The following is a 26738-nucleotide window of genomic DNA, read 5'->3' on the forward strand; positions in this document are numbered from 1 at the left end:
GGCAAACAGTCTGTCATCACACAATTCCCTGCCAAAAATCCGATCGTGTGTATGAGGCTTTAGGCTCCCATTGCATCTGCATTACCTTACATGTGTTGTGTCAGGGCTGCCCGTTAATTTTAACCTATTTCCAGTGGCAATGCGGAGGTCGGGGCCTTATCTGGTGCTGTCACAATATATGCTTATGACCAGTCTTATGGGTTTCTGCTGGGATTGCACTCAACTGAGGGCCCTCAGCATTGTAACTACTCTATCAGTCACCAACAGCTCTGCTCAGACAATGACGATCGTGTGTCGGCAAGACCGGCTCCAGTCACGTGATCACCGTGACAGCCAATCACAGTGATCACATGATTGGGAAGCCCAAGAAACGCCTCCAGCATTTACATTTCTTAAAGGGCTAGCAGGAAAGGGTTACAGGACTACCAATATATAAGAATACAACAATGCATAGGAAATTAGATCTGAACCTTTATTTCCAACGCAGCACAAAACAGCACACAGAGGGTTCCCTGAAATGCATCTGCATTGAGGTGCTTCTGTAATATTTATTCTCATGCCAATCCAAATGACTGGCTGAACCCAAAGCATTATCTTTGTTTCCTCTCTATTTCAGCCGTCCTCCATCGCACAACACAACCCCAATAGAAGTAAATAATATTCTAATATGCCTTCGACATAAAAACAAAAAACATGGAGCAGTAAAAATAACATTTACAAAAAGCCGCGTTCAAAATGACTTTGAAGAATAAAACGACTCGATCTGTACTGATAGCCAACAGTGCGGAGTTTCCCTTTAAGCCATGGTTTACGGCCCGGGCTGCAGTTTAATAAAACAAATATTACAGAAAAAGGGCCCATTAATTTTGTCAGTCAAATTACTTTTATTTATAGGATCAGGAAATTTGGCGTCTGGTTGAAATTAGAAAAGAGCGGCAGGTTAAGCCCACCTGAGTATTAAGTGTCAAAAATTACCCCGCACATTCTTTTATTAAACCAGATGCAATATATAAAACTAAAATGTAAAAAAAAAAAAAAACAACCCTTACCTAACCTTTTACTTATAGCTGCACTCCTTCCAGAGTTTCCAGATTCGTGAATGTTTGCTGCGCAGTACAGACCCAGCAGGGACATAGAGCTAAACACAGCAACAAGCAGACTTAAAAAGTGTTAGTAAACCCGGTAATTTGAAAATAGTTCATCCCCCCCGCAGTGCCCACAGCTTCTACATTTTCTTTTTACATGAAAATACTGCCACTATATACCTTTTTTTTTGTGGCTGATCTGTATACCACGGTTATGTGATAAACTGCAGCGTCTGCCTGAGTGCTGAGTGTTCAGGTAGGAGGAGATTTACACTACAGCCTTTGTCCTCATGCTGTTATGGGGGGTGGATCATCCATCAAGATGAGACATCCCACCCACTGTGTTCTTTTTTAGTTACTGGGCATGGAGGAGGAGGGAGGAGGGAGAGACCGGGCTGTCATTTAGGATCTGTATACACGCCCCCATGTGTGATGTCAAAATCATGTGACCTGAAAAGCTCAACTCAACAAGGAAATACTCTCTCCAGCAATAGGGACCAAACTGAGCATGTGCAAGGGGACCACTCTGTGTCTTATCTGGCCTTGCCCGGAGAGACCCTGCAGGAGAGGGAGGATCTGTGCATACAGGATCAAAGAGCCTTTTTTACACAATGCAGAGCATTAACCCCTTAAGTTCCACAGTGAGAATAATAAGCATACTGTTGTGGGATTAGTAACACTTTAAGTATGAAAGAGGAAATATTTCTTGCTGGTATAATGCCGCATTAGTGCTGAGAACACTTAGGGTCCTCCAATTGCATTATTGCAGTAACACGTGTTACATGTGTTGGTTCAGTTCTGAATGCCACCTCAATCCACCTTGCAGACAGAGCCTCTCCTCCATGTTCAATCTCACTCACCAACTCGTATTGATCGAAAAAAAAAAAGAAAAAAAAGTTGAAATTGAAGCACCACAGCACTGCTAAGAGGTCCAACTTTATTGCATTAACAACTTCGCGGACTTGAAGTGGTGATATCTGGATAATGCCTGCAGCTGTTTAGTCGCTTGATTGCTTGTACAGGCGATGGGAGGGGACGTCCTTCCCCTTCCCGCCCCCCACCGATTCTTTTCTGGGCACCGGGAATGAATCCATTGGCAGCAGCGGTTTACCATAGAGCTGACCGCAGACCAGACGGTCCCTGGCCATCTCTATGACCCTCGGAGGCCGAAAGCGCCATCATGACGTCACTTCCGGCGCTGGCAGATGTAAACACTTTTTTTAGCTAGAAAGCCTGAGATCGATTTTTTTGTTAATCTCAAGCTTTCTAGGTCACATCTAAGCTTTCTAGGTCACATCTGCATATGTAAACGGCGTTCAAACCACACATGAGGTATTGCCATGAACGCAAGAGCAATAATTCTAGCACAGGACCTCCTCTGTAACTCTAAACTAGTAACCTGTAAAATGTTTAAAGCGTAGCCTTTGGTGATTTTTTTAAGTACCAACGTTTGCTGTCATGGGGTGGAGAAACTTGACTGGCCTGCACAAAGTCCTGACCTCTAGCTAATAGAACACCTTTGGGATGAATTAGAGCGGAGACTGCGTGCTAGGCCTTCTCGTCCAACATCAGTGCCTGACCTCACAAATGCGCTTCTGGAAGAATGGTCAAACATTCCCATAGACACACTTCTAAACCTTGCGGACAGCCTTCCCAGAAGAGTTGAAGTTGTTATAGCTGCAAAACGTCGGCCAACTCAATATTGAACCCTACGGACTAAGACTGGGATGCCGTTAAAGTTCATGTGGCTGTAAAGGCAGGCGTAACAATACTTTTGACAATATAGTGTATATTAATCCAAGTCTACTTGGTGAGATGCATAGTTATAGTTTGTCTGGTTAAAAAAAAAAAAAAAAAAAGACCATCAAGTTCAACCAATAAAGGGAAAAAAATTTTTAATTATAATCCCAAATACACAATCCTAAAAACACAGTTGATCCGAGGATGGCAAAAAAAGACCCCCAATAAAACATGATACAATTTGCTTCAGCAAGAGAAAAAAAATCCTTCCTAATCCCCCAGGAGGCAATCAGATATTCCATGGATCAACTTTACCAATAAATATTAATATCCCGTTATATATTGTCCATTTAGAAAAGAATCCAGGCCTTCTTTAAAACCCCAATAAAGCATGATGCAATTTGCTCCAGCAAGAGAAAAAAAATCCTTCCTGATCCCCCAGGAGGCAATCAGATATTCCATGGATCAACTTTACCAATAAATATTAATATCCTGTTATATATTGTCCATTTAGGAAAGAATCCTGGCCTTCTCCAAAACAATCTACTGAGCTGACCAGAACCCGCCCTTGAGGGAGTCTATTCCCCATTTTTACAGCTCTTACTACGAAGAAGTTTTTTCCTATTTGGAGGTTAAATCTTTTTTCCTCCAGACATAAAAAGAGCGCCCCCTTGTCCCCTGTGATGACCTATGGCTTGGCATGTGTGATGCCTTCCAGGTGCCAAAAAAGTTTCCACACTGTCAAAAACCAATAACCCAAAAAGGTTTCCTCACCTGATTAAGAGCAAGGACGTGCAAAACTGCGCTGTTTGATAACGGCTTTTGTACCAAGATAAAGATTTGAGTAGACTGCAAACTTTTTGGATTGTATATCATTTTTTTTTTTATTCTTTAAATAGTATATATTTTGTGAAAATTAGATGCATTTGGTTTTTCCAACTGTTAATTCTTCCACCAACGTCCTTGACTGTTGGCCTTCAGAAAAAAGTTTTTCTCAACGATGATCCTCCAAAGATCACATGACTGACAAAATTCCGGTAGCACTCGCTGCTCGCCAGTTAAAATTTAACAAAAACAAACCTAACAAAAGCTCCCAGGAGGTGCGCCATCACTGCAGGGAATTCTGGGAAATCCCACGGATCTGCAGGCTCTGCACAATCTTCACATTGTTGGCATCTATAATGAACGTCGGACGGGTTTAGAACTTCCTACCCAATTAACTAATTTGTAGCTTTAGAGGGCTTAAATTATAATCACATAACTGCCGAGTAATCACAACTTGTGTTTTCCTGACTACACAAGGCAGGACGATGAATTGAACATTAGTTTGCCCCCACGTCAGTTTTCCTCCAGTCATTCTGCTACAGCTGGTAGACATCATAAAACGCACACGGATGATATTGAACAGGGGGTCCCCTCATCAAAAGAAAGGTGCAATTAGCCCCAAAAGAACAAAAACGGAATAGAACTACGTCAGGAGCTGAAAATTGCGGGCCCGTTTCTTCAAACTTTACACGATGATATAGAGCAGACGTTTGTTAATTGTCTTCGGTCTGCAATTTCCAAGAAAGATATTCTCAATTATGACCATTTTCCAGCTGGATTAAGCTGTCACATGTTTAATATAAAGCTGAAAGGTTATTCCGGACCCATTTACCGCTTACAAATCCCGGGGCTGATTTACGATCCCGGAACAAAAGGTGCAGTCATTGTGCAGAGCTCACTATGTGGGGTTCAGTGTTTAACGGTGCAACAGACTCAAAATGTGCAACTGAAATTCTCTATCACAAGCGCAAAGTAAATAGAAATAAAGAAGACTTTTCCAGTTTTGCTCTAGTTACTGCAAAATGTTCGGCGTTAATGCAGATTTTTCAACAGAGGATACAGACAGAAACATAAAAAGGGAACATTTCCAGGTTTGCCCCATTTGTTGAAAATGAGAACCAAAGAGTTTGTGCATTATAATATAACTCCGCTCCAGCCAAAACTTTTTATTTCACTTTGGATAGATTGGGTAAGGGCTAAAGCAACCATTCTTAACCAGGATTTCATGGAATTCTAGGGTTCCTCCAGTGGTTCCTCAAGGTTCTTTGAGCTGTGGCTGATCGACCTCCCAGCTGAAGGTGCCTGTATAATTCCAGGTCAAATACCACTTGGCAGATTTTTTTAGCCATCTGTAAGGGTGGCATTCTAAACAGTACTGTAAAGGGGGGCTGTTTTTTCCACTGACTGCCACTGTAAGAGGTATTTTTTTTCCCCACTAGCCCATGATGAATTTTTTTTTTTAGGAGGGTTTCCATGAGACCTAAATAATATTTCAAGAATTCCTTTGGGTTAAGAGGGGGAGAAAGACTGGGTCTCTGTTTTTTTTAATGTTGCACTCTAAAGAAATTATAAACCCTTTATGTGGATGCCATTGTTTTTTGTTTTTTTTTTAATTTTTATTTATACATATGAGAAAAATCGAAAGGGAACTCGCGTTCAGAGAACAGAACTAGCAGCTGGCACATCAACTGACATAAGCTGAGAAATGCATGAATATGAACACAAGTGAAGTGCTAAAATAAAGTGACAATAAATAAAACATATTGAAAGTGGATCAAAAAATTGTGTAAACTAAAAGTGACAGTCCCAAGTAAAGTCCTCTATATTATTATTATTATACAGGATTTATATAGCGCCGACAGTTTACGCAGCGCTTTACAACATGAGGGGAGACAGTACAATTACAATACAATTCAATACAGGAGGAATCAGAGGGCCCTGCTCGTTAGAGCTTACAATCTATATAACAGTCTTTGCATGTTCGGAAATCAATAATTCTCTAAACAGGAAAGACACCTTTCATAAGCGCTAATCAAATATAGCCGCTTCCTGGTAGCAATCTGTGCGATGATGTAATGAGCATAAGCTCCACCCTATGCGTTTCGTCATGTCCAACGTCATCTGTGGCTTTTTTGATTAACGCTTTTAACCTTTTTTAAATAAATGGAGGTATTCGATTTAACACTATGAGGCCTTGTTTGAATTCTCTCCCCTATATTGGCTGAGTGGCATGTGCCTGACGTTGTGACCGCTAGGAATAAATAATTGGAGCAGGATGAAGATATGCATAACATCCCGGGTGGTGACCCTTTGAAATACATGCCTTGTTGACTCTCTGCGGTGTGTAAAAGAGTCCACTTGCTCTGGTACACGGTGGTGGCTCACAAGATGTCTTAAAGGTTTGAAGAAATATTGATTTCAGAACATGAGAAGACTCTTAGAGAGGACTTTACTTGGGACTGTCACTTTTAGTTAACACAATTTTTGGATTCACTTTCAATATTTTTATTCATTGTCACTTTATTTTAGCGCTGCACTTATGTTCATATTTATACATATAAGAAAAGCATAGCAGTGTATCAATAGGTACAGAAAACTCAAATAGATGGCCAGTATCAGAAAGAAAAGAACAATTATCAAAAACCAATTACCTCAACAGTGGCTAATCTCCCCAAAAGTCTCAGAGATACTTTGCAAATATCAACTCAACACAAACATATATAGGATAATCCAGTAACTGTGAACAATGAAGGCCCAGGCTAGGGCCCAATACCGGAACCTAATAGGGTCCAAGAAGCTGAGAAAAGCTAAAGAGAGGATCCAAGAAGCGGGGATTAGGAAGGAATGAAAATAAATGCAATTGGTTTAAATCCACTACCGAAAAAAAAAAAATCAACTTAAATGAGAGACTACCTACCCAACCTCTCGACTCTACTGACACTTCCTGCCAGCTCTATGGTACCTAGCCTTGCATTAGATCAAATAGCAGGGACAGCCATCGCCTAGGGTCCCCTCACAGCCATGTAGTGAGAAGCAGTGCCTTAATATATTTATATATTTTTTTACATAGTAGGTGAGGTCGAAAAAGACACAAGTCCATCAAGTCCAACCTATGTGTGTGATTATATGTCAGTATTACATTGTATATCTTTAGAGCTATTATTTATTTCAAAATTTTATGTCTGTAATGTGGTTATAACTAAGGCCTTATAGGCTAAAACGCGTCAACTTACTTAATCTGCGTTTGTTCACTGTGGCTATTCAATAAAATGAAGACATTTTCAGAGCAACAACCGGAGTGCGGATCATTTTTTCTACACTACCTTGTATATCACTGTATGTTGTGGTCGTTCAGGTGCTTATCTAATAGTTTCTTATTGTACGTTACTGTGAATGCAGATTCATTTGAATGAGCTATCAATGTGCCTCAACAGACCTAGAATCAGACTAGAACCAGAATGATTACACGCATAAGAGAATTTGGCTCTTCATGGACTTTGCTAGATACTTGTTTTGGGTCTGAGAGATGAAGTGTGTTAAATCTAAAAGCCAGGCAACTAGCTTTTTCAGAAGAAGGGGACCAATGGCATCCCCCATAATAATCTAAATTACAGATTTACTCAAATATATATTGAGAAACGATGGTCAGCAAAAACACAAGCTACAAATATCATGCTGTAGACAAACAAAGCCGTGAAGGCCACAAATTGGGGATGTTGCAATGTCTCCTCCACTGTTTGAGGTCACCACTTGGCAATAAAGTTTTGGGCGGACTAAAACTAAGACTAACTACAATACCAGAAAATAATAGTAATAACAGGTACGGAACTGAAAGAAAAAAATCATCAGTAGAATCCTGAGCAGATGGCCCCCTTTTTAATAAAGGCCGGTGATACCATGAGGGGTGACCACAGACATATGCAGTGATTACAGAGACGTGATGGGTCAGGTGAAATGGGACGCACGAGAAACTCACAACACTTAGAACACACCCTACCTTCGCCTGTTTTCCCTGAAGGGTATAAGGTGACGTCCGTCGGCAAAGGCCAACTGCTGGCTTTGTCATCTGAGATCTCGTATGTCTCTCTTTCCGTCGGCTGCAGGTGCCAGTTTAGGCCAAAGAGGTTCATGGCTGCGGTGAGCAATGAAGAAGAATCATTTGTATGCTCGGAGGGACATCAATTAGTGTCATTAATTGTGCAAAAAAAAAAAAAAGGAACTCATTGCAACCACTTTGGTCAGTCATATACATGCGCTTGTTTTAAAAAAGTTAGCCATTTATTTTTTTTTTGTGCTTGCGGTACAGGTAGATTTTCGAACATTGAGAAATCTATTTTCAGCCTACTGGGCGTCCAGGACCTTGTGACATCACTAGGGAAATTAGACAAGCTGCCATTGTTAGAATAAGGGTGCTCTGTACATACAAAACCATAATGGTAAAAAAAAAAAAAAGGCATTAAAATAAAAACATTTTTAACCCTTTCATGCCTATTTCTGACATTTGTTGCTTACAAGTTAAAATCAGTATTTTTTGCTAGAAAATTACTTAGAATCCCCAAACACTATACATTAGCAGAGATCCTATAGAATAAAATGGTGATCGTTGCAATATTTTATGTCACACGGCATTAGCACACCAGTCTTACAAACGCTTTTTTTTGCGAAAAAATACACTTTCATTAATTAAAAAAAAAACAAAACAGTAAAGTCAGCCCAATTTTTTAGTATAATGTGAAAGATGATGTTACGCTGAGTAAATGGACACCGAACATGTCATGCTTTGAAATTTAGCATACTCGTGGAATTGCGACAAACTACAATACCTAAAAATCTCCATAGGCGAAGCTTTAAAAAAAATTAACGGTTAACAGGTTAGAGTTGCTCTCACTCTGACGATCCCAGCGAAACCTCACATATGTGATTTGGGCAAGCTGAATGTATCAAGTTGATCAACTTGGGTTCAACCAGGCTGTCAGATCCTCTTGCGACTATCGCTAGCGGCTCCTATAGTTGCTAGCGATAATCACTGTTTTCTCCCAGTGGGGACGGCTTCCCTAGCCTGCGCCGGGAGAAGACCATTGCCAATTCCCCTGTCAGCACTGTCTGTGTTGATGGGGGAATCATTTGCACCGTGTATGGCTGGCTTTAACACGTGTGAGGATGGGATTTAGTATATAAATCTCTAGGTAACGGTGATAGGGTTTAGAACTAAATATAACACTACCAGGTGTCAACATCATTGTTAGGGGGGGGGCACACACCCATGAAAGCAAACCTCCCTATTTGAGTTTGGAAAGAAAGACACCTACTAGCAAAAGTATGTAGGCATAGGACACACCCCCTGTCACACCCCCTTAAGGTAGAATTCTACAAAAAATTTGTTAGTTAAACCCACAATTGCTTTTTTTTTTTTTTTTTTTTTTTTTAACCACTACTGTTCCTTTATACTGACTTTTGAAATTTACAAATGCAGCAATTTAGAAATTGGATGAAAGGTTTAGCACTGGGAAACACGTTTTGAAAGATAAAAAGTCCATCTTATACACAACTATACAGATCAGACCAAAACGAGGGACAAATGAGGAGGAAAGAGGGACTTTGTTCCAAATCAGGGACAGTCCCTCGAAATCAGGGACAGTCCCTCGAAATCAGGGACAGTCCCTCGAAATCAGGGACAGTTAGGAGCTATGATAAAAGTGTTAAAGGAGAAGTACAACCAAAGCTCGTTTTGCTGTACTTCTCCTGTAGATTGCAGGCGTGCAGTTCGTTCTGCACCCATTTTCAGCAGACAGCCTGCTGAAGCCCACTGTCAGCTGACGGCACAGAGTCGATCCAGACTCGGGCAAGATTGACACAATGAAGTCGGGGGTCCGCCCACATGCCTGGACCGGCACCCGGCTCAGCCTCTCTGAGAGCCTGAGCTGGCCGCTCACACCCCCCCCCCCCTTCCACAGCCCAGCGCTCCATTGAGTGGCAGGGGGGCAGAGCAGAGAACTGTGGGAACCGAGCGATCGGCGGTGTTCGACCTCTCTGTTCTCAGTACTAGAGGCCCCGGGGGACAGATGCTTCATCATCCTAGGTAAGTATGATTCTAAAAAAAAAAAAAAAAAAAAAAAACTCATACCCTTGTTTTTTAATTTACAGTCTGTGTCCCAGGGAGATTTCCCTTTATGTCTCGTCCCAGAGACAAAACATGGAATGTAATTAAAGCATTACATTTTCCAAATGAATGTTCATATGAATATTCATACACAATTCCTCTTCAGTACATTTGATGACTTGACAAATATTTTTTTTTTTAAAGTATTCCAAAAAAAAAAAAGGTTTGTTTTTAACATTTAATTTTGGAATGAATTGAATTTGCTAAAAGTAAACCACACAGACAGTTAGAAATTTGATCATTAGAGAAAAATAGTCCATCTTGCTCTTTCGAATTGTCTTGTCACTGTGGTCAGAAGTGAATGTTGATTTGACCCCACTAACGATTAGAACATTGAATGATTGTTCTTTTAATGAAAAATTTGAACAGAATTCTACTATTGTATGGGCAGCTTTAGCTGGTTGTCACCAGAACAAGTGTCCTAATTTAAATATTTTCCCTTATTTCCTGTTCTTACACCCAAGTTTTGGACTTCCCACCACTTTTTCATAGTTTTGGATATGGAGTGTGTAAGTTTTTGAACCTGGTTTATTATTATTATTATTATTATTATTATTATTATACTCCAAAGACATGCTGGTAGGTTAATTGGCTTCTGCCTAAATTGGCCCTAGTATATAAATGTGAGTTAGGGACCTTAGAGTGTAAGCTCCTTGAGGGTAGGGAACGACAATGTACAATGTATATGTAAAGCGATGCGTAAATTGACGGCGCTATATAAGTACCTGAAATAATAATAATAATAATTTCCTGTTCTTACACCCAAGTTTTGGACTTCCCATCACTTTTTCATAGTTTTGGATATGGAGTGTGAAAGTTTTTGAACCTGGTTTATTGTCTGCGATCTTCTAAAAGATGGCTTGGGCGTCTCCGAAAACTCATGCTACCGAGCCTTTTTTGTTCTGTTTCTGCAACTTTGATTTTATTGAGCGTGCTGGCTTTTTTTTTGCATGTTTTTCACTGGGTCACCATTCGCCAAGCACCCCACTACCGTACAAGGCGAAAATTTTTGAACAGAATTCTACTATTGTAAGGCCAGATTTAGCTGGTTGTCACCAGAACAAGTGTCCCGATTTGAAGATTTCCCCTTACTTTCTTGTCCTTGCACCCAAAGATTTGGACTTCCCATCACTTTATGTTCCATTCACAAGGACCACCAGGACTTTAAAGAGTGTGAAACTCCCCCAAAAAACAAAAAACCTGGGAGAAAAATATATCCCACACTCAAGATTAGAATTTCAGAAAGAAATTCAAAGAACAAAAAAAAAAAATAAAGACATGGTAACATGATTGTCTCGGAAACACTCAATTCCCCTTTTTGAATATCGCACACAATACAACAAATTTATAAACTCAACATCCAAAACTACAAAAATAAAAATGAGCTTATTCCAAAAATATTTTGCTATATTCTGAAAAATAATGGTGGTCAAATTGTATTTATGAAATGTAAAGAAAATAAAAAAACAAAGTAAAAAAAAAAAAATTCTAAAAACTTTTGAATTACTTTTTAATCAATGAAATTATATTAAAAAGTTTTTCTTGATCTAAATGCTTAAGGCAATCTGCATTTTATTTATTTTACCCAGTGTTTGCAGCCTGAAATCTTTAGAAGTTAATTTTTTTTGTTAATCTGTAGTTCATCCAGGGTCACAATGTGTTCACACCAGTGTCATCTTACAACACAAGCATTGTCCTGCTGCTTGGTGGACCGAGCACTGTTATTCTAACCCAGAACTCCACTTGAGTCCTGGGCAGACAGGGTGCCCTGCTTGTTCCATCCATCCAGGTCACACAGCAGAGTGCCCCGCAGCCCCCAGCACTCCATCATCCCCAGAGGACGCCAGCGGTTAACACATGTTGCTCCACCTGCGCAGTGCCAGGCCACGTACGATTGATCGGACAGCTGCCATGAAGTATGCAGGTGTTGGAATCCATCATACCCAACTGTGATCTCTATTAATATTTTACTATGGATTTGTATTGATTACGGGAGACAACATTCAAGTCCCTGACCTTTGTGAATCGGGTGGAAAGAATGCAATTAAGTTTGACAGCAGCAGAAACGGATGAGAAAAGGCATACATAACGACATCAGATTGACATGAATGGTGTTCAAATACAGAAACTAGTAACTCCGGGTAAAAATCACATTTCGCTTTATGAATACTAAAGCCAACTCAAAGAGCAACCACAAGTATCCTTTTTTTTTTTTTTTAAATAAAATGTTACTTTATTGAAACGTTGGCATGGTACAGAAACCAGCATCGCATAGTGGAATTAAGGTAGAACATACACCGACAGTAGCAATAACACAATGTCCATTTGGAAAGAACATAAGTTACCCAAATCTTCATAGGCACAATGCCCTCACACAGGGTCATGCCACATATCAAATAAAAGCACCACAGCCACCCCAGTAAACAGTTGAAGAAATACTCCTTCCATGGCTGCCATACCCTATGGAACTTCCTAGGGCAATTCCTAATAATGTAATTTAATTTGTACATAGGAAGAACAGAACTGATAGAGTTTTCCCACAAAATCATGGAGAAAGGGGAAAGAGCATTCCATTCAATTATGATTTCTCTCTTAGCATAATATAACAAACATATGATTAAAAGTTTAGCGCATCTGGGCCATTGTTCATCATCTGAAAAGCCCAACAATGCCAGGGTAGGGGAAGCCAGGAGGGTCAGCTGAAGACAGAAGTTAATAACCTCGGAACACTTCCATCCAAAACCGTACCACCCTTGGGCAACTCCAGAACATATGGAAGTATGTGCCAACACCATCCCTCTTTCTAGCCTTCTTTCTTGTTCTTTCTCTTATTCTTTCTACCCCTTTTTCTTTGTTCCTCCCCCTCTTTTCCTCTCCCTTCTATGTATTCTCTATTTTTATTCCTTCTCTTACTCCTTGGTGGGGCGGTGGGGGGACTGTAGTGGGGACTTTTAATGGCAACTATAATCACAGGTAGTGTTACTCACTGTGTCTCCGACTTTGTGGTGTCTCGTAGCAGTGACACCTATGCCGAAATCAGGACATAGGGTCTCCTCCAGACAGCGGGTGGCTGCGGGCTCCAGGGACAGCCCTGCTGGGCGGCCACAAAAAGGCTGGGAGAGCGGTGCGGGTTTCAGAAACAGCCAAGGATTTGGTGACCCCTGGCAAATCATCATTTGACCCCCCAGGAGGTCCCGACCCCCAGGTTGAGAACAACTGCTCTACATAGTTTAAGGTTAAACCTCTTTTCTTCTAAATTTAGTGGCCACGTGTCCTATTAAACTCCCTTTCGCAGAAAAGTTTTATCCCTATTGTGGAGTTACCAGTACGGTATTTGTAAATCTAAATCATATCCCCTCTCAAGTGTCTCTTCTCCAGAGAATAAGTTCAGTGCTTGTAACCTTTCTTCATAACTCATATCCTCCAGTCCCTTTATTAGTTTTGTTGCCCTTCTCTGTACTCGCTCCATTTCCAGTACATCCTTCCTGAGGATTGGTGCCCAGAACTGGACAGCATACTCCAGGTGAGGCTGTACCAGAGTCTTGTAGAGTGGGAGAATTATCGCTTTATCTCTGGAGTTAATCCCCTTTTTAATGTATGCCAATATTCTGCTTGCTACGTTTGGGAGTATAGTACACCCTATGCAAAAATTTGGTTTGGATCAATTTGTCCCTCGATGAAACCATTAATTTTGTGCTGTCTCCAAAACAGTCCTCCTTGACGAGGTCAACCCTGGCTATCCTTAAAACACATCCACATTAAAGTGAACCTGTGTTTTGCATTTGCAGGCCAAAGTAAATGGTTCAATAAAAAAAAAAATTAAATAAAAACTGTGACTGTAATTTTCTTGTACTGCAATTACTTGTCCAGAATTATCTCCAGTCATCTGCAAAAAGCCAATGAAGGGGGATTTGCAAGCCCTCTGAAACAAGTTGGAATACATATCTTACTTGTGAAAATATATAACTGAACCATTACTGGACTTGATCTAGAGCTGTGTGGTGCTCTCGCCCTGATTTCATACTCTCCAGGTTGCTCTGAGGATCCCTAAGGCTAGGTTCACATCTAGAGGTGCTACGAAGTACATATGTTAGTAGATGCATGAGGTTGCCATTACCAATCAATGGCTCTGCCATGCATCTGCTAAAGGGCAGCACATGTCTGTAAGGGTTGGGAAAGCATGAAATTTGTGTATGCTGCCGACACGCAAAGGAGTGAACCTAGCCTTGGAACAGAGAGCAGCCGCAGGGCAGTATTCCAACATAACAACCCCAAACACACCTCCAAGACTAACACTGCCTTGCTAAAGAAGCCGAAGGTAAAGGTGATGGACTGGCCAAGACTGCTCCAGACCTAAATCCTATTGAGCATCTGTAGGGCATCCTCAAATGGAAGGTGGAGGAGCGCAGGGTCTCTAACATCCACCAGCTCTGTGATGTCATCATGGAGGAATGGAAGAGGACTCCAGTGGCAACCTGTGAAGCTCTGGTGAACTCCATGCCCAAGAAAGTTAAGGCAGTGCTGGAAAATAATGGTGGCCACACAAAATATTGACACTTTGGGCCCAATTTGTACATTTTCACCAAGTGTACTCACTTTTGTTGCCAGCGGTTTAGACATTAATGGCTGTGTGTTGAGTTATTTTGAGGGGGCAGCAAATTTACACTGTTATACAAGCTGTACACTCACTACTTTACATTGTAGCAAAGTGTCATTTCTTCAGTGTTGTCACATGAAAAGATAGAATAAAAGATTTACAAAAATGTGAGGGGGTGTACTCACTTTTGTGAGATACTGTACGTTGGTCCAAGGTACACCAATGTAACTATACGATACAAACCATATACACAAATGCTGACCACTGACCATACCCACTCCTTGGTAGTATGTTATGGTTAGTTCCAACGCAGGTGACCATCACTTTTGCTAGACAGCATGTGGAGATTGAATAATGACAGTATGACAATACGAGGGGTTATTTGGGGAAATACTCTACAATTGATGTGATTGTCCACCCTGCTGGACAATTTTTACCCACTACTTTGAGATTACAATAAAGTTATTTTCAATTTTTTTCAAAAGGTATACCGTTGTTGACCCTCCTTATTGCTTTCCAGGGGCATTTCTTTGCTCCATCCTCCCCTACTTTTTTTGTGTATTGTGATTATCAAGCTTTGGAGGTATCCCGTCCATCAGGACGAATCGGTCACCATTTTCTATAAGTGATTGAGTACACTCATCACTTGGACAGTTGGATTCATGTTTTGTTTTTATTTTTTACAGTATGACAATAACCCCATACCAGTGCTTGTCAACTTATAAATTAAGGGGAGCCTCAAAAGTGGCCCCTAACATCACCAAAGGGCCACACATCATGTTCAATATATGTAAGGCTTGAGAGAACGGTCAGAGACTGCAGACCTAATAGAGGGAGATGAGGGTCAGATAGTGTGGACAGGATACCTTGTTGGCTGGGGAGATGCTGCAGCAGACAATATGAAACTGGGAACATGTTACATGAGGCTGGTAGAGATGAATACTATTACTCTAATCGCTGTTATCACTACAGACTGCTGAGGTCCGAGGGCTGCACATCATATACTGAAGGGCCACAGGTTGGGCACCAGGGCCCCATACAGTACAGTTAAAACGCTGACAGGGGTCAAGGAAGGGACTTGCTTACTTGGGGCCTCTGCACCAATACACTCTTGCGATCTCAAATAAATTTAACCTGCACTAAGCAAACCTTGTGCCGATGATGAAGGAGTTAATGAGCTGACCTACGAAGTGTAAAAACAAAACCCAAAACGATGGCTAGACCAGGCGAAGCTCACAAATACCTTTAGCTCTCGTACAGAAAAAGTAATTTGTAATGCAATCTCGTTTGCGGTCGGAGCACTGAGAGGTAACTGCTTTGTGTTAAATAGATAAATACATCAGTGTGAATAATATGCTCTCTGACTAACCATCAGTCTCGCAAATGAACAAAGCGCTCCCAAGAACAAACACCGGCCTTAAACGTAATTGAACGGCAAAGATCAAGTAACGGAGGAGAGACAGGTGGCGTGAACGGCGCACGGCGCGGGCAGATAATTACAATATGGATATCAGTGGACGGCATTTCTTTCAAGAATGAGAAATGCGCTTATTGAACGATTCGCCTGCATGGGTAATCGCAAATGATGCAGATACAAGGCGAAGCTCTAAGTTGCAGGCTCAGACAAAGCGTTTTCCTGGAAAACATCTCATTCCGGATTGAAATTTGGACAAAAATACACACCATTAGAGTAGAGTTTGCAGAGGAGAGGAGTCAAAACGATGGAGGCATTGCTACAAAACATGTTTTTATATCACAGAAATGGTTTAACTGGGCGATTCAGCCCCTGCCTAGGCCTGCATATCTTTCTGAAAACGGGAGCTGCCATCTTGAATTGTTTAGGGCGAGGGGGAAAATATATCTGCATTCAACGACCTTCCTGATGCAAATAAATAGCTCTAAAAGATGAAGTGCCACACCACAAGTTAAATATCCAGATATAATTTTACTCCAATGTAAAATCAGATGGAAGATTATAAAAACAAAGCCATCGCATTTCGGGGGGGGCCATAACAAACCCACTTCGTCAGGGCTGAAAGCAAAACTTAAAGCAGTTGTAGACCTCAGACATTAAATATGAGGAAAGCATATCCCTCTATAGCAGGGATATGCAATTAGCGGACCTCCAGCTGTTGCAAAACTACAAGTCCCATCATGCCTCTTCCTCTGGGTGTCATGCTTGTGGCTGTCAAGAGTCTTGCTATGCCTTATGGGACTTGTAGTTCTGCAAAAGCTGGAGCTTATTTCTAATTGCATATCCATGCTCTATAGTGTATACTTGTCTCACTTAAAGTGAAATTAAAGACTTTCCTAAAAAAATAAATAAATAAAAAGGGTCATACTCACCAGTTCCCGGGTCCCTTGCCGGCGCTCTTGGCCCCTCCCTCCTTCAGAGTGCAATCACAGCTTGCTATGGGGGCACCTAGGCAGGCTTGTTCCCGAGCTGCAGCTCTGTGTATCCATTCACACACAGAGCCGTGGCCCAGTCCTGTCCCCTCTCCTTCCTCATTGGCTCACTGGCTGTGATTAAAAGCAGTGAGAGCCAATGAGGAGGGAGAGTCCACGGAAAGCCGAGTCTCTCGTGCAACATTGCTGGATCGAAATGGGGCTCAGGTAAGTAATAGGGGCATACAGTGGAACCTTGGATTACGAGCATAATCCGTTCCAGGAGAATGCTTGTAATCCAAAGCACTTGCATATCAAAGCGAGTTTCCCCATAGAAGTCAATGGAAACGAAGATAATTTGTTCCACATTGACTTCTATTGCATGCAATACTATATGTGGCCAGAGGTGGGGGGGAGGCATCAGAGAGCCTTGGAAATACTCGGGGACAGCTCTGCTGAACTCAGAAAGCCTCGGAAACGCTCGTGAACGGAGTATTTCCGAGTGATTCCGAGTATTTCCAAACGACTCTGAACCGTTCCGAGTGTCCCCGGCGCCCTCCGTACCTCTGGCCAAATGCGGTACTGCACACCCCATTAGCTTGAATCCTGCTTGTTTTGTGAGACAACACTCGCAAACCGAGTAGGAATTTATTAAAAAAAAAGTTACTCGTCTTTCAAAATGCTCATTAACCAAGGTTCCACTGTATAGTGAAAAGTCTGGATGGTTGCACTCCCATAAAATCACCTTTACTGATCCATAATAGAAAAACGACAATCCGTAGAGAAATGGAGGGTACAAATACAGCGCAGCCAACGGGTTTCACACCTTGTCCAGAAACCCCAGGAGAAGGAAGGATTTCCCCGAGGCATCCTGAGAGATATTACTACTGGCGTGTGTGACTCTGTAGTGGGGTCAACATTGGGAGGTGAGCAGGCATTCCCACTAGAGGTGGTGGTCACTGAAGTCCCTGGATATCAATGAACTGTCACTGAAAGTTGCACTACGGTGGAATTTTTTTCAATTTTTGGACTTATGAGTTTTATGAGTTTGTGGTTGCGCTACACTATATTTATCATATTATGTTTATTACCTATTGAGAGTCACAAGTGGATACTCTCTAAGTGATGTGGGCAGCAATCAAGTCAATCCTATTAGTAGGCTATTATATTGATTATTTTATTTTTTTATTTTCACAATCACATTGTTTATTGCGCTGATTATGTATTTTTTCACTATTTAGGTAAGGTTTTAATATCACTTTAAGAGCACTAAGTGTTATTTTTGTCTGCTGCTTCCTTCGGACAAGTTTTCCTGACACCAAGAGAAAAATGGTGACGGGGACAATTTTTCCAAAAAAAAAAGTCCAAGATGGCGACCTTTTCCCTTGCCTTGGAAGTTGGAATGGCCGATCTCCATCACAGACAGTCTCTCAACCCCCAAGACTCCTCTATAATGCAACCCATAGTGTTTATTCATAATACAGTCTGATATAGCGCTGAGCGAGTTGGCAGGAGTCCCTGGGAAAGAAGATGAATCTGCGGATACAGTCTCCGGTTTCTGAGAGGGTGATGATATTGGCAGAGAAAGGTCATGCTGGGAGGTAACACAAGTGACAGAGACAGATGGCCTAAGTCTTGGATCACTGGTCCACAGTGTGTGGGGTTCCCGGGATCACTTACTGCAATGATGACTTATTCAGAGTCCCTACATCTCAATGCACAATTCTCACGCAGGAATCTTCTTTGTTCCAATTTCAAATTTGGAACAAAGGACATTGTAATTAGTGCACGAGCAACATTGCATTTGAGTACTTTTTTTTTGCACTTCGTTACATTTTCAGGACAAGCTTTTTGGAGACCAACCACCTTCTTCTAAGTCCAGGCAGTACGGATACATAAAGGCTAAACCATTGTGTATCAGTACTGCTTGGACCTCAGAAGGAGGTGGTAGAAGTCAGTAACTTTTTCCTAAAAAAAAAAAAAAAAAAAAAAAAATAATACTGCATTCTGATAACTGTGGGAATACAAAGGTTACCATTTCATAATTTATTTAAAAACGAAAATATGATTTTGGCTTTAGATATGCTTAAAGTGACAACAAGGATTTTCTCTTATTTGTTCCTTTTGGTCTATTAAATACACCATTTAAAGCATTCCGTAATTTCTATTCCATAAGTGCAAACAAATCCCTGTTGATCCATCCAGAAATTGAGTGAGCTGATAACTTCCTGTGCTCTCTGTTTGTGCTGCGCTGTTATCAGTTATGTTGTTCTCAGCTCTCTATGTGGACTACAATACATACCTCTAAGCAGGGGCGTTGCTAGGTCGACAAAAGATCTGGGGCTAGAGCCCATAGCAGCGTTTTAAAGAAAGTCATACGGTTGGGCGGGCATACACATGTATATACAGTAATATACGTGTGTGTGTGTGTGTATATATATCCCCAGAGAGCCCCCCACTTACATCAGGGCCCCTAGAGAGCCCCCCTTTACATCAGGGTCCCCAGAGAGCCTCCTCCTTTCATCAGAGTCCCCAGAGAGACTCCCCCTTGCATCAGGGTCCCCAGAGAGACCCCCACTTGCATCAGGGTTTCCAGAGAGCCCCCCTTACATTAGGGTCCCCAGAGAGCCTCCCCCTTAAAATCAGGGACCACAGAGAGCCTCCCCTTGCATCAGGGTCCCCAGAGAGCCCCCCACTTACATCAGGGTCCCCAGAGAGACTCCCCTCCCCTTGGGGACCCCTGCAGAGACCTGGGACTATGGGTCCCAGATTCGGGGCTATAGCCCCAAAAGCCACCCCCTAGCGACGCCACTGACTCTAAGTAATGGAGAAGTGTGTGGGGGGGGGGGGGGTGTTCTGTAGTCCTCTTCTAGGGAAACAACACTGCTTCTCAATACACATAGTATGCTTAGTGAGCATTGTCGCTCTCTAGGACAAAGTGTGTTACTGGCAGAATCAACAGGTGAACATAAAGCCTGAAAAAACGATTGCAACCAACACATCAAAGGATTGGTAAGCTACAATATATCACATTGTATTCTTGGGTTTAAATGTACTTTAATAATGATTATAATCCTGATGTTTTATTACATTTTTATTTAATGGGGAAAAAGGAGCTAACTCATGGACAGGGAGATGTTGTAAAGCAGTAGTGGTCAACTTATGAGGTAGAAGGGGCCTTAATTTGGCATAATATGTAATGCTACAGAAGACTGTCAGAAACTACAGACATTCTTCAGGAAATGATCAGAGACTGCAGACATTCTACAAGAGATGGTCAGAGACTGCAGACCTACTACAGGAGACGGTCAGAGACTGCAGACATACTACAGGAGATGGTCAGAGATTGCGGACATACTACAGGAGATGGTCAGTGACTGCAGACATACTACAGGAGATGGTCAGAGACTGCAGACATACTACAGGAGATGGTCAGAGACTGCAGACATACTACAGGAGATGGTCAGAGACTGCAGACATACTACAGGAGATGGTCAGTGACTGCAGACATACTACAGGAGATGGTCAGAGATTGCGGACATACTACAGGAGATGGTCAGTGACTGCAGACATACTACAGGAGATGGTCAGAGACTGCAGACATACTACAGGAGATGGTCAGAGACTGCAGACATACTACAGGAGATGGTCAGAGACTGCAGACATACTACAGGAGATGGTCAGTGACTGCAGACATACTACAGGAGATGGTCAGTGACTGCAGACATACTACAGGAGATGGTCAGAGACTGCAGACATACTGCAGGAGATGGTCAGAGATTGCAGACATACTACAGGAGATGGTCAGAGACTGCAGACATACTACAGGAGATGGTCAGAGACTGCAGACATACTACAGGAGATGGTCAGAGACTGCAGACATACTACAGGAGATGGTCAGTGACTGCAGACATACTACAGGAGATGGTCAGTGACTGCAGACATACTACAGGAGATGGTCAGTGACTGCAGACATACTACAGGAGATGGTCAGAGACTGCAGACATACTACAGGAGATGGTCAGTGACTGCAGACATACTACAGGAGATGGTCAGAGACTGCAGACATACTACAGGAGATGGTCAGAGACTGCAGACATACTACAGGAGATGGTCAGAGACTGCAGACATACTATAGAACAGTGTTTCTCAACTCCAGTCCTCAAGGTGCCCCAACAGGTCATTTTTTCAGGATTTCCCTCTGATGAAACGGGCTGTGGTAATTACTAAGGCAGTGAAACTGATCAAATCACCTGTGCGAAATAATAATGGAAAGCCTGAAAACATGACCTGTTGGGGCGCCTTGAGGACTGGAGTTGAGAAACACTGCTATAGAAGACGGTCAGAGACTGAAGACATACTACAGGAGATGTCATAAATTGCAGACATAGTACAGGAGATGGTCAGAGACTGCAGACATACTGCAGGAGATGGTCAGAGACTGCAGACATACTACAGGAGATGGTCAGAGACTGCAGACATACTACAGGAGATGGTCAGTGACTGCAGACATACTACAGGAGATGGTCAGAGACTGCAGACATACTACAGGAGATGGTCAGTGACTGCAGACATACTACAGGAGATGGTCAGAGATTGCAGACATACTACAGGAGATGGTCAGAGACTGCAGACATACTACAGGAGATGGTCAGTGACTGCAGACATACTACAGGAGATGGTCAGAGACTGGAGACATAATAGAGGAGATGATCAGAGACTGCAGGCATACTATAGAACAGTGTTTCTCAACTCCAGTCCTCAAGGTGCCCCAACAGGTCATTTTTTCAGGATTTCCCTCTGATGAAACGGGCTGTGGTAATTACTAAGGCAGTGAAACTGATCAAATCACCTGTGCGAAATAATAATGGAAAGCCTGAAAACATGACCTGTTGGGGCGCCTTGAGGACTGGAGTTGAGAAACACTGCTATAGAAGACGGTCAGAGACTGAAGACATACTACAGGAGATGTCATAAATTGCAGACATAGTACAGGAGATGGTCAGAGACTGCAGACATACTAGAGGAGATGGTCAGAGATTGCAAGGCTATGTTCCCTAGGAAGTGTATCTGCGTCTAGGCGAAGATTTTCACATGGCAAGCATATTTTTTAATTCACGACTCCATTTGTATTTAAAGCAACACCCAGTTAAGAAGTCACTGTACAATGCTCACTACCTTGGTGCCAATTCCTCATCTGTACAAGGTTCCATGCAAAAAAAAAATGTTCCAGGAACACCAATAACCATTACTGAGAAAAAAAACAGCACCTTTGCCAAATAAATACCCAGTTCTGTATACAGAATTCTAATCCTATACTCAGCTTTTTCTAACATTTATCTGTTGCAGTGATGGCTTTACTAAAAAAGTTCCTCCAATTAAAAAAAAAAAAAAGAAAGAAAAAAACAACCTATAACACCACTTTATGATTTTAAATTGGCAAAATAAATAAACTTTGAAAAACATAAAAAAAAAAAAAAAAAAAGAAAAACCAAAACTGAACGAGGTTATTTTTTAATCATACATACAGTCTTTTATTGAACTGAATGTATTTTATTTTTAGCAAGTACACTGATTATTCATATGTTCTGCTATACTTCAAGGTCATGCTGGAAGTTTTTGGCAACTATACTTGTTATAACTTGCGTATTTTTTTTTTCTCTTTTTCTTCTTATACTGTAAGTCTTGTTCTGTATTTGCTGTTTTTATATTTTATGTTGTATGAAACTTTGAAAACTAGGAGGAACTTTGCTCTTCTACCATAAAGAAAATCTTGATGAAAAAAAAAAAATGCCACCAGAGTCATGGCTGTTTAATCTAGGTCTAATAAAAACCACAGCACATAGTGACAAACCCCCCTATTTCCTTGGAGCTATACAAGTCAGTTCCCTTTAAGGAAAAGATTTGTCACCAATTACAAACAACACCTACAGGCGGAAGAATCAAAATCAAGAACTTAAAGGGCGCTAAAGATGACGAAGGATGTGCAGAGACAGTAATTCACAAGGTCGAGATAATGGCGGCCTCCCGGGACACGATGATAAAATAAAGGGAGTTTAGCCAACAGAGAGATGATCATGATAAATTGGCTTCAGGTAGAAACAGACAAGAACGGCTCGGTGGAGGACAAGAGACCCCCAACCACATTTCTGACCAGTCAGCAAAACCTCTGGAAAAAAAAAAAAAAAAAAGACCACACTGCTGTTCTGGCATTGTCTTGCCTTTCCCAGGCCTCAAGTGAGGTTAATAAACAGCCAAACTAATTAATTACAGAGTGTGAAATTAAAGGCTTTCCAAAGAGGCTCAGATAGGGCAACATCTGCTGTGAATTATGTGCTGACGGCTTAACAAGGGAGGGCGCCGATATGAAGAACTCCATGAAAAACAGAAAGTTTGGTTATGGACGGACACAAGCCTAGAATACCGAGCTCAAAGGTGACCTACGTGGTACCAACCATACAGAATTTTACAGTCTTAAAAATGGAAGGGTAAATTTAGTCTGTAAAGTCCCTGACCAAAAAAAAAAAAAAAAAAAAATAAAAGCTGTTTGTAGCTTCTGGATATGAGGCAATAACAATGCCGCTATCACTTTAGGCTGGACTCACGCTTTGCAGTAAACAAGGACGTTCCCGTAATGCACGTAACGTGTTGCGATGTCATTCATTTGGAACGGCTCCCCAGTGGACACCGGAAATGCAGATGGTCAGAGTTTGCAGAAATACTATAGGACAGGGGGGTCTTTAAACTTTCTAAACAAAGGGCCATTTTACTGTCGTTCAGATTTTAGAGGGCCAGACTGTGCCCAGTGGCAGTAACAATACCATATCTTTAGCATTAGAAGAAGGAACAGTGGTTCATTGTTGGTGTCAGTGGGAGAAATAGTCCCCAATTGTTGGCGTCAGTGGAAGGAATTGCTTCCCGTTGTTGGTGTCAGTGAGAGGAATAATAAAGGCAAAAGGGCTGCAATTTGGAGACCACTGCTATAGGAGATCACCATAATGCACAAAAATACTACAGTAGATGGTCAGAGGCTGCAGACATATTATAGGAGATGGTTAGAGCCTGCAGGCATACTGCAGAAGATAGCAAAAAACTGAAAACATACAAGAAACAGTCAGAGAGGGCAGACACACTAGGGGAGATGGTCAAAGACTACAGGCACACTAGAGGAGATGGCCAAGGACTACAGACACACTAGAGGAGATGGCCAAATACTTCAGACACACTAGAGGAGATGGCCAAAGATTACAGACACACTAGAGGAGATGGCCAAAGACTACAGACACACTAGAGGAGATGGCCAAAGACTACAGACACACTAGAGGAGATGGCCAAATACTTCAGACACACTAGAGGAGATGGCCAAAGATTACAGACACACTAGAGGAGATGGCCAAAGACTACAGACACACTAGAGGAGATGGTCAGAGACTGCAGACACACTAGAGGAGAGGGTCAGAGACTGCAGAGACACTAGAGGAGAGGGTCAGAGACTGCAGACATGCTGGAGGAGATGGTAAGAGACTGCAGACACACTAGAGGAGATGGTCATAGACTGCAGATACACCAGAAGAGATGGTCAGAGACTGCAGACATACTAGAGGAGATGGTCAGAGACTGCAGACATACTAGAGGAGATATTCAGACTGCAGACATACTGGAGATAGTTTGAGACAGTGGACATGCTTCTAGAGTCCACTGCCTTTACAGCCCCTTTACAAAGCAAGCTCTCCCTTTGGCATTATTGACTTCTGGGGTCTGAGGGCCACAGGACAAGTACAACCTATAATCAGCTTATTTGTGCAGCATAAAGTGTCCAACGACTGGGCGTCTCTTTCCCCACCATCCCAGTATTCTAAGGTTCGTGTTCCAAACACCCAGTGCTTCTATACATGAGGCGTTTGCTTTTTTGCCTCATTGCATTTTTCTTATTGTTTCCGTCTGTTTTTGGAGGAGAGCTCTGAGCAGCACTTGATAAACCCCCCACAGTTCAGAGGGTGAATTTCATCATCTGTGCTCGTCTCTCATTCTCATCACAAGTCCAGGAATGATCTATTGCTTGTCTCATCTTTACCTTCAATTTACTTGTGGTTTTAGCTCCTTTTTTTTCCTGTGTGTTTTTTTTTTTTTTTTTGATTGTTTTTTGTGTTCGTGCTGAACTTATAATACATGCTGCCAAAAAGATGACAGGCAGCACCGATAACCCGACCTTGTGGAATTACACAAGATATGCAGACGGTGAGATAATTTCCAAGAACTCAAACAAAGGTGGGAAAGGTGCCGTTACTCCTAGCAACAAATTAACTTTGGGGAACAGTAAATCAATACAATTTATTTAATATAAAACAGATACAAATAACATTCACAGCTATGGACAGAAAAATCTCTAGCTTCATGGAACCTGAGATATTTGACACTTGTAGAACTTTGCTGAGCAGACTGTTCACTGCCTTGTTAGAAAGTATAACTAAAGGGCAAATCCCAAATTTCGGGCTGTCACCAGTACAGGAAGAGAAGGGAAATTGTCCAACGAGCACCCTGGTGAATTCCTCACTTTAGAGGGATAACTCTCACTTCCTGTTTTGGCTACAGGACAAGAAGTGCAGGACAATCTCCCCAATGGTACAAAGATATCAAAAAGTAAAAACACCAGTGGCGGTCTGTCTATTAGGTGCGCCCGGGCGCCACCCCTTCTCTCCACACCAGCCCCTATATGCGTGGAGGGAAATCTTCCAACAGGCACCCGGGTGATTTCCTCACTTTAGAGGGACTTCCCCTCACTTCCTGTTTTGGCTACAGGACAGGAAGTGCAGGAAAATCTCCCCAATGGTACAAAGATATCAAAAAGTAAAAACACCAGTGGCGGCCTGTCTATTAGGTGCACCCAGGCGCCGCCCCCTCTCTCCGCGGTCACCCACTATTCATGCGTCCGCCCCCTTTCAGGGCACCGGGCGCATGAATTACAGAGGCCAGGATTTTTTTTTTAAGCACCTGATTAGAGTCAGAGGCTTCAAAATAGGGTGGGCTCGGGTTGCAGCGAATGCGCTCCGATCCCACCCAGGGGTGTTACAACAGCGCTGTTGAAACACTGATCTTAAATCCGGCCAATCAGAAGCGGGTGTGAGACCCGTTTTCCGATTGGCTGAAAAGAGAAGACTCCGAATGGCCACAGAGGAGGGAGGAAGGAAACGGAAGCCACTGCCGCGATGAGCCGTGGAGAGCAGGAGCACATGAGGCCGCCACTGAGCAGGGAAAGCCTCCGGTGATGGGGTAAGTGCTACCAACCGGCGGGGGGGGGGGGGGGGGGACGGGATGTGGCATACTGTTTGTCGTCCCCCCAAACTTTTTTCCACCGGCCGCGACTGAAAAACACCAAGAGGTAGTGGTAGCAGTAGTGATATGAATTTTCACAGGTGATCAATATGTGGACAGAGTCATTACTTGAGCCCATTTGGTCTGTATATGGAAGTTCACTAGAAAGACAGGGACCCCCAGGAGAAAACGTTCACCCGAGGTGAAAAATCCATGTCAAAGAGAGGGCCAAATCGTAAATCGTTAGGCATCCAAAGTCTTTATTGTTCAATCGGTTGCACCGATATCGGTATCAGTGCAGATACTAAGCATTTGCACAAGTATAGGCACAATGGCTGAGAGCACTAACCAGAATATCAGCCACTTGCTGAGAGCACTGACCAGAGTGTTCTGGCGGGGGGCGCCGTCCCCCTGTCAGAACACAACAGCTCAGCGGGGGGGTGGGGTGGCTGTACTAACGTTGGATCGTTAGTACAGCGGCTCTGACCAGAGCTGTCAGTTTTTCTTCGTACAACTCGCTGGGTTGAATGGAAATAAAAAAAAAAAAACTATTAGTGTGTACCAGACTTAGGGCACTATCTGACAAAAGGAAGAGAATGTGCAGGCGTCCCTGCCAGATTACGAGCAATTAGGG

The 26738-nt window shown here is 42.3% G+C and overlaps 1 protein-coding gene across 1 annotated transcript in view; it reads right to left on the bottom strand.

Annotated features, from left to right (window-relative positions):
- TENM4 (teneurin transmembrane protein 4) overlaps window positions 1-26738 on the bottom strand; it is a gene marked incomplete in the record, with an annotated part of 1986086 nt that overhangs the window by 247820 nt on the left and 1711528 nt on the right. The window contains 1 exon segment of the mRNA XM_073612821.1: window positions 7648-7782. Within this exon segment, the coding sequence (XP_073468922.1) occupies window positions 7648-7782 (135 nt within the window).

This window comes from Aquarana catesbeiana, linkage group LG02, assembly GCF_042186555.1.
Source record: "Aquarana catesbeiana isolate 2022-GZ linkage group LG02, ASM4218655v1, whole genome shotgun sequence".
Classification (NCBI taxonomy): domain Eukaryota; kingdom Metazoa; phylum Chordata; class Amphibia; order Anura; family Ranidae; genus Aquarana; species Aquarana catesbeiana.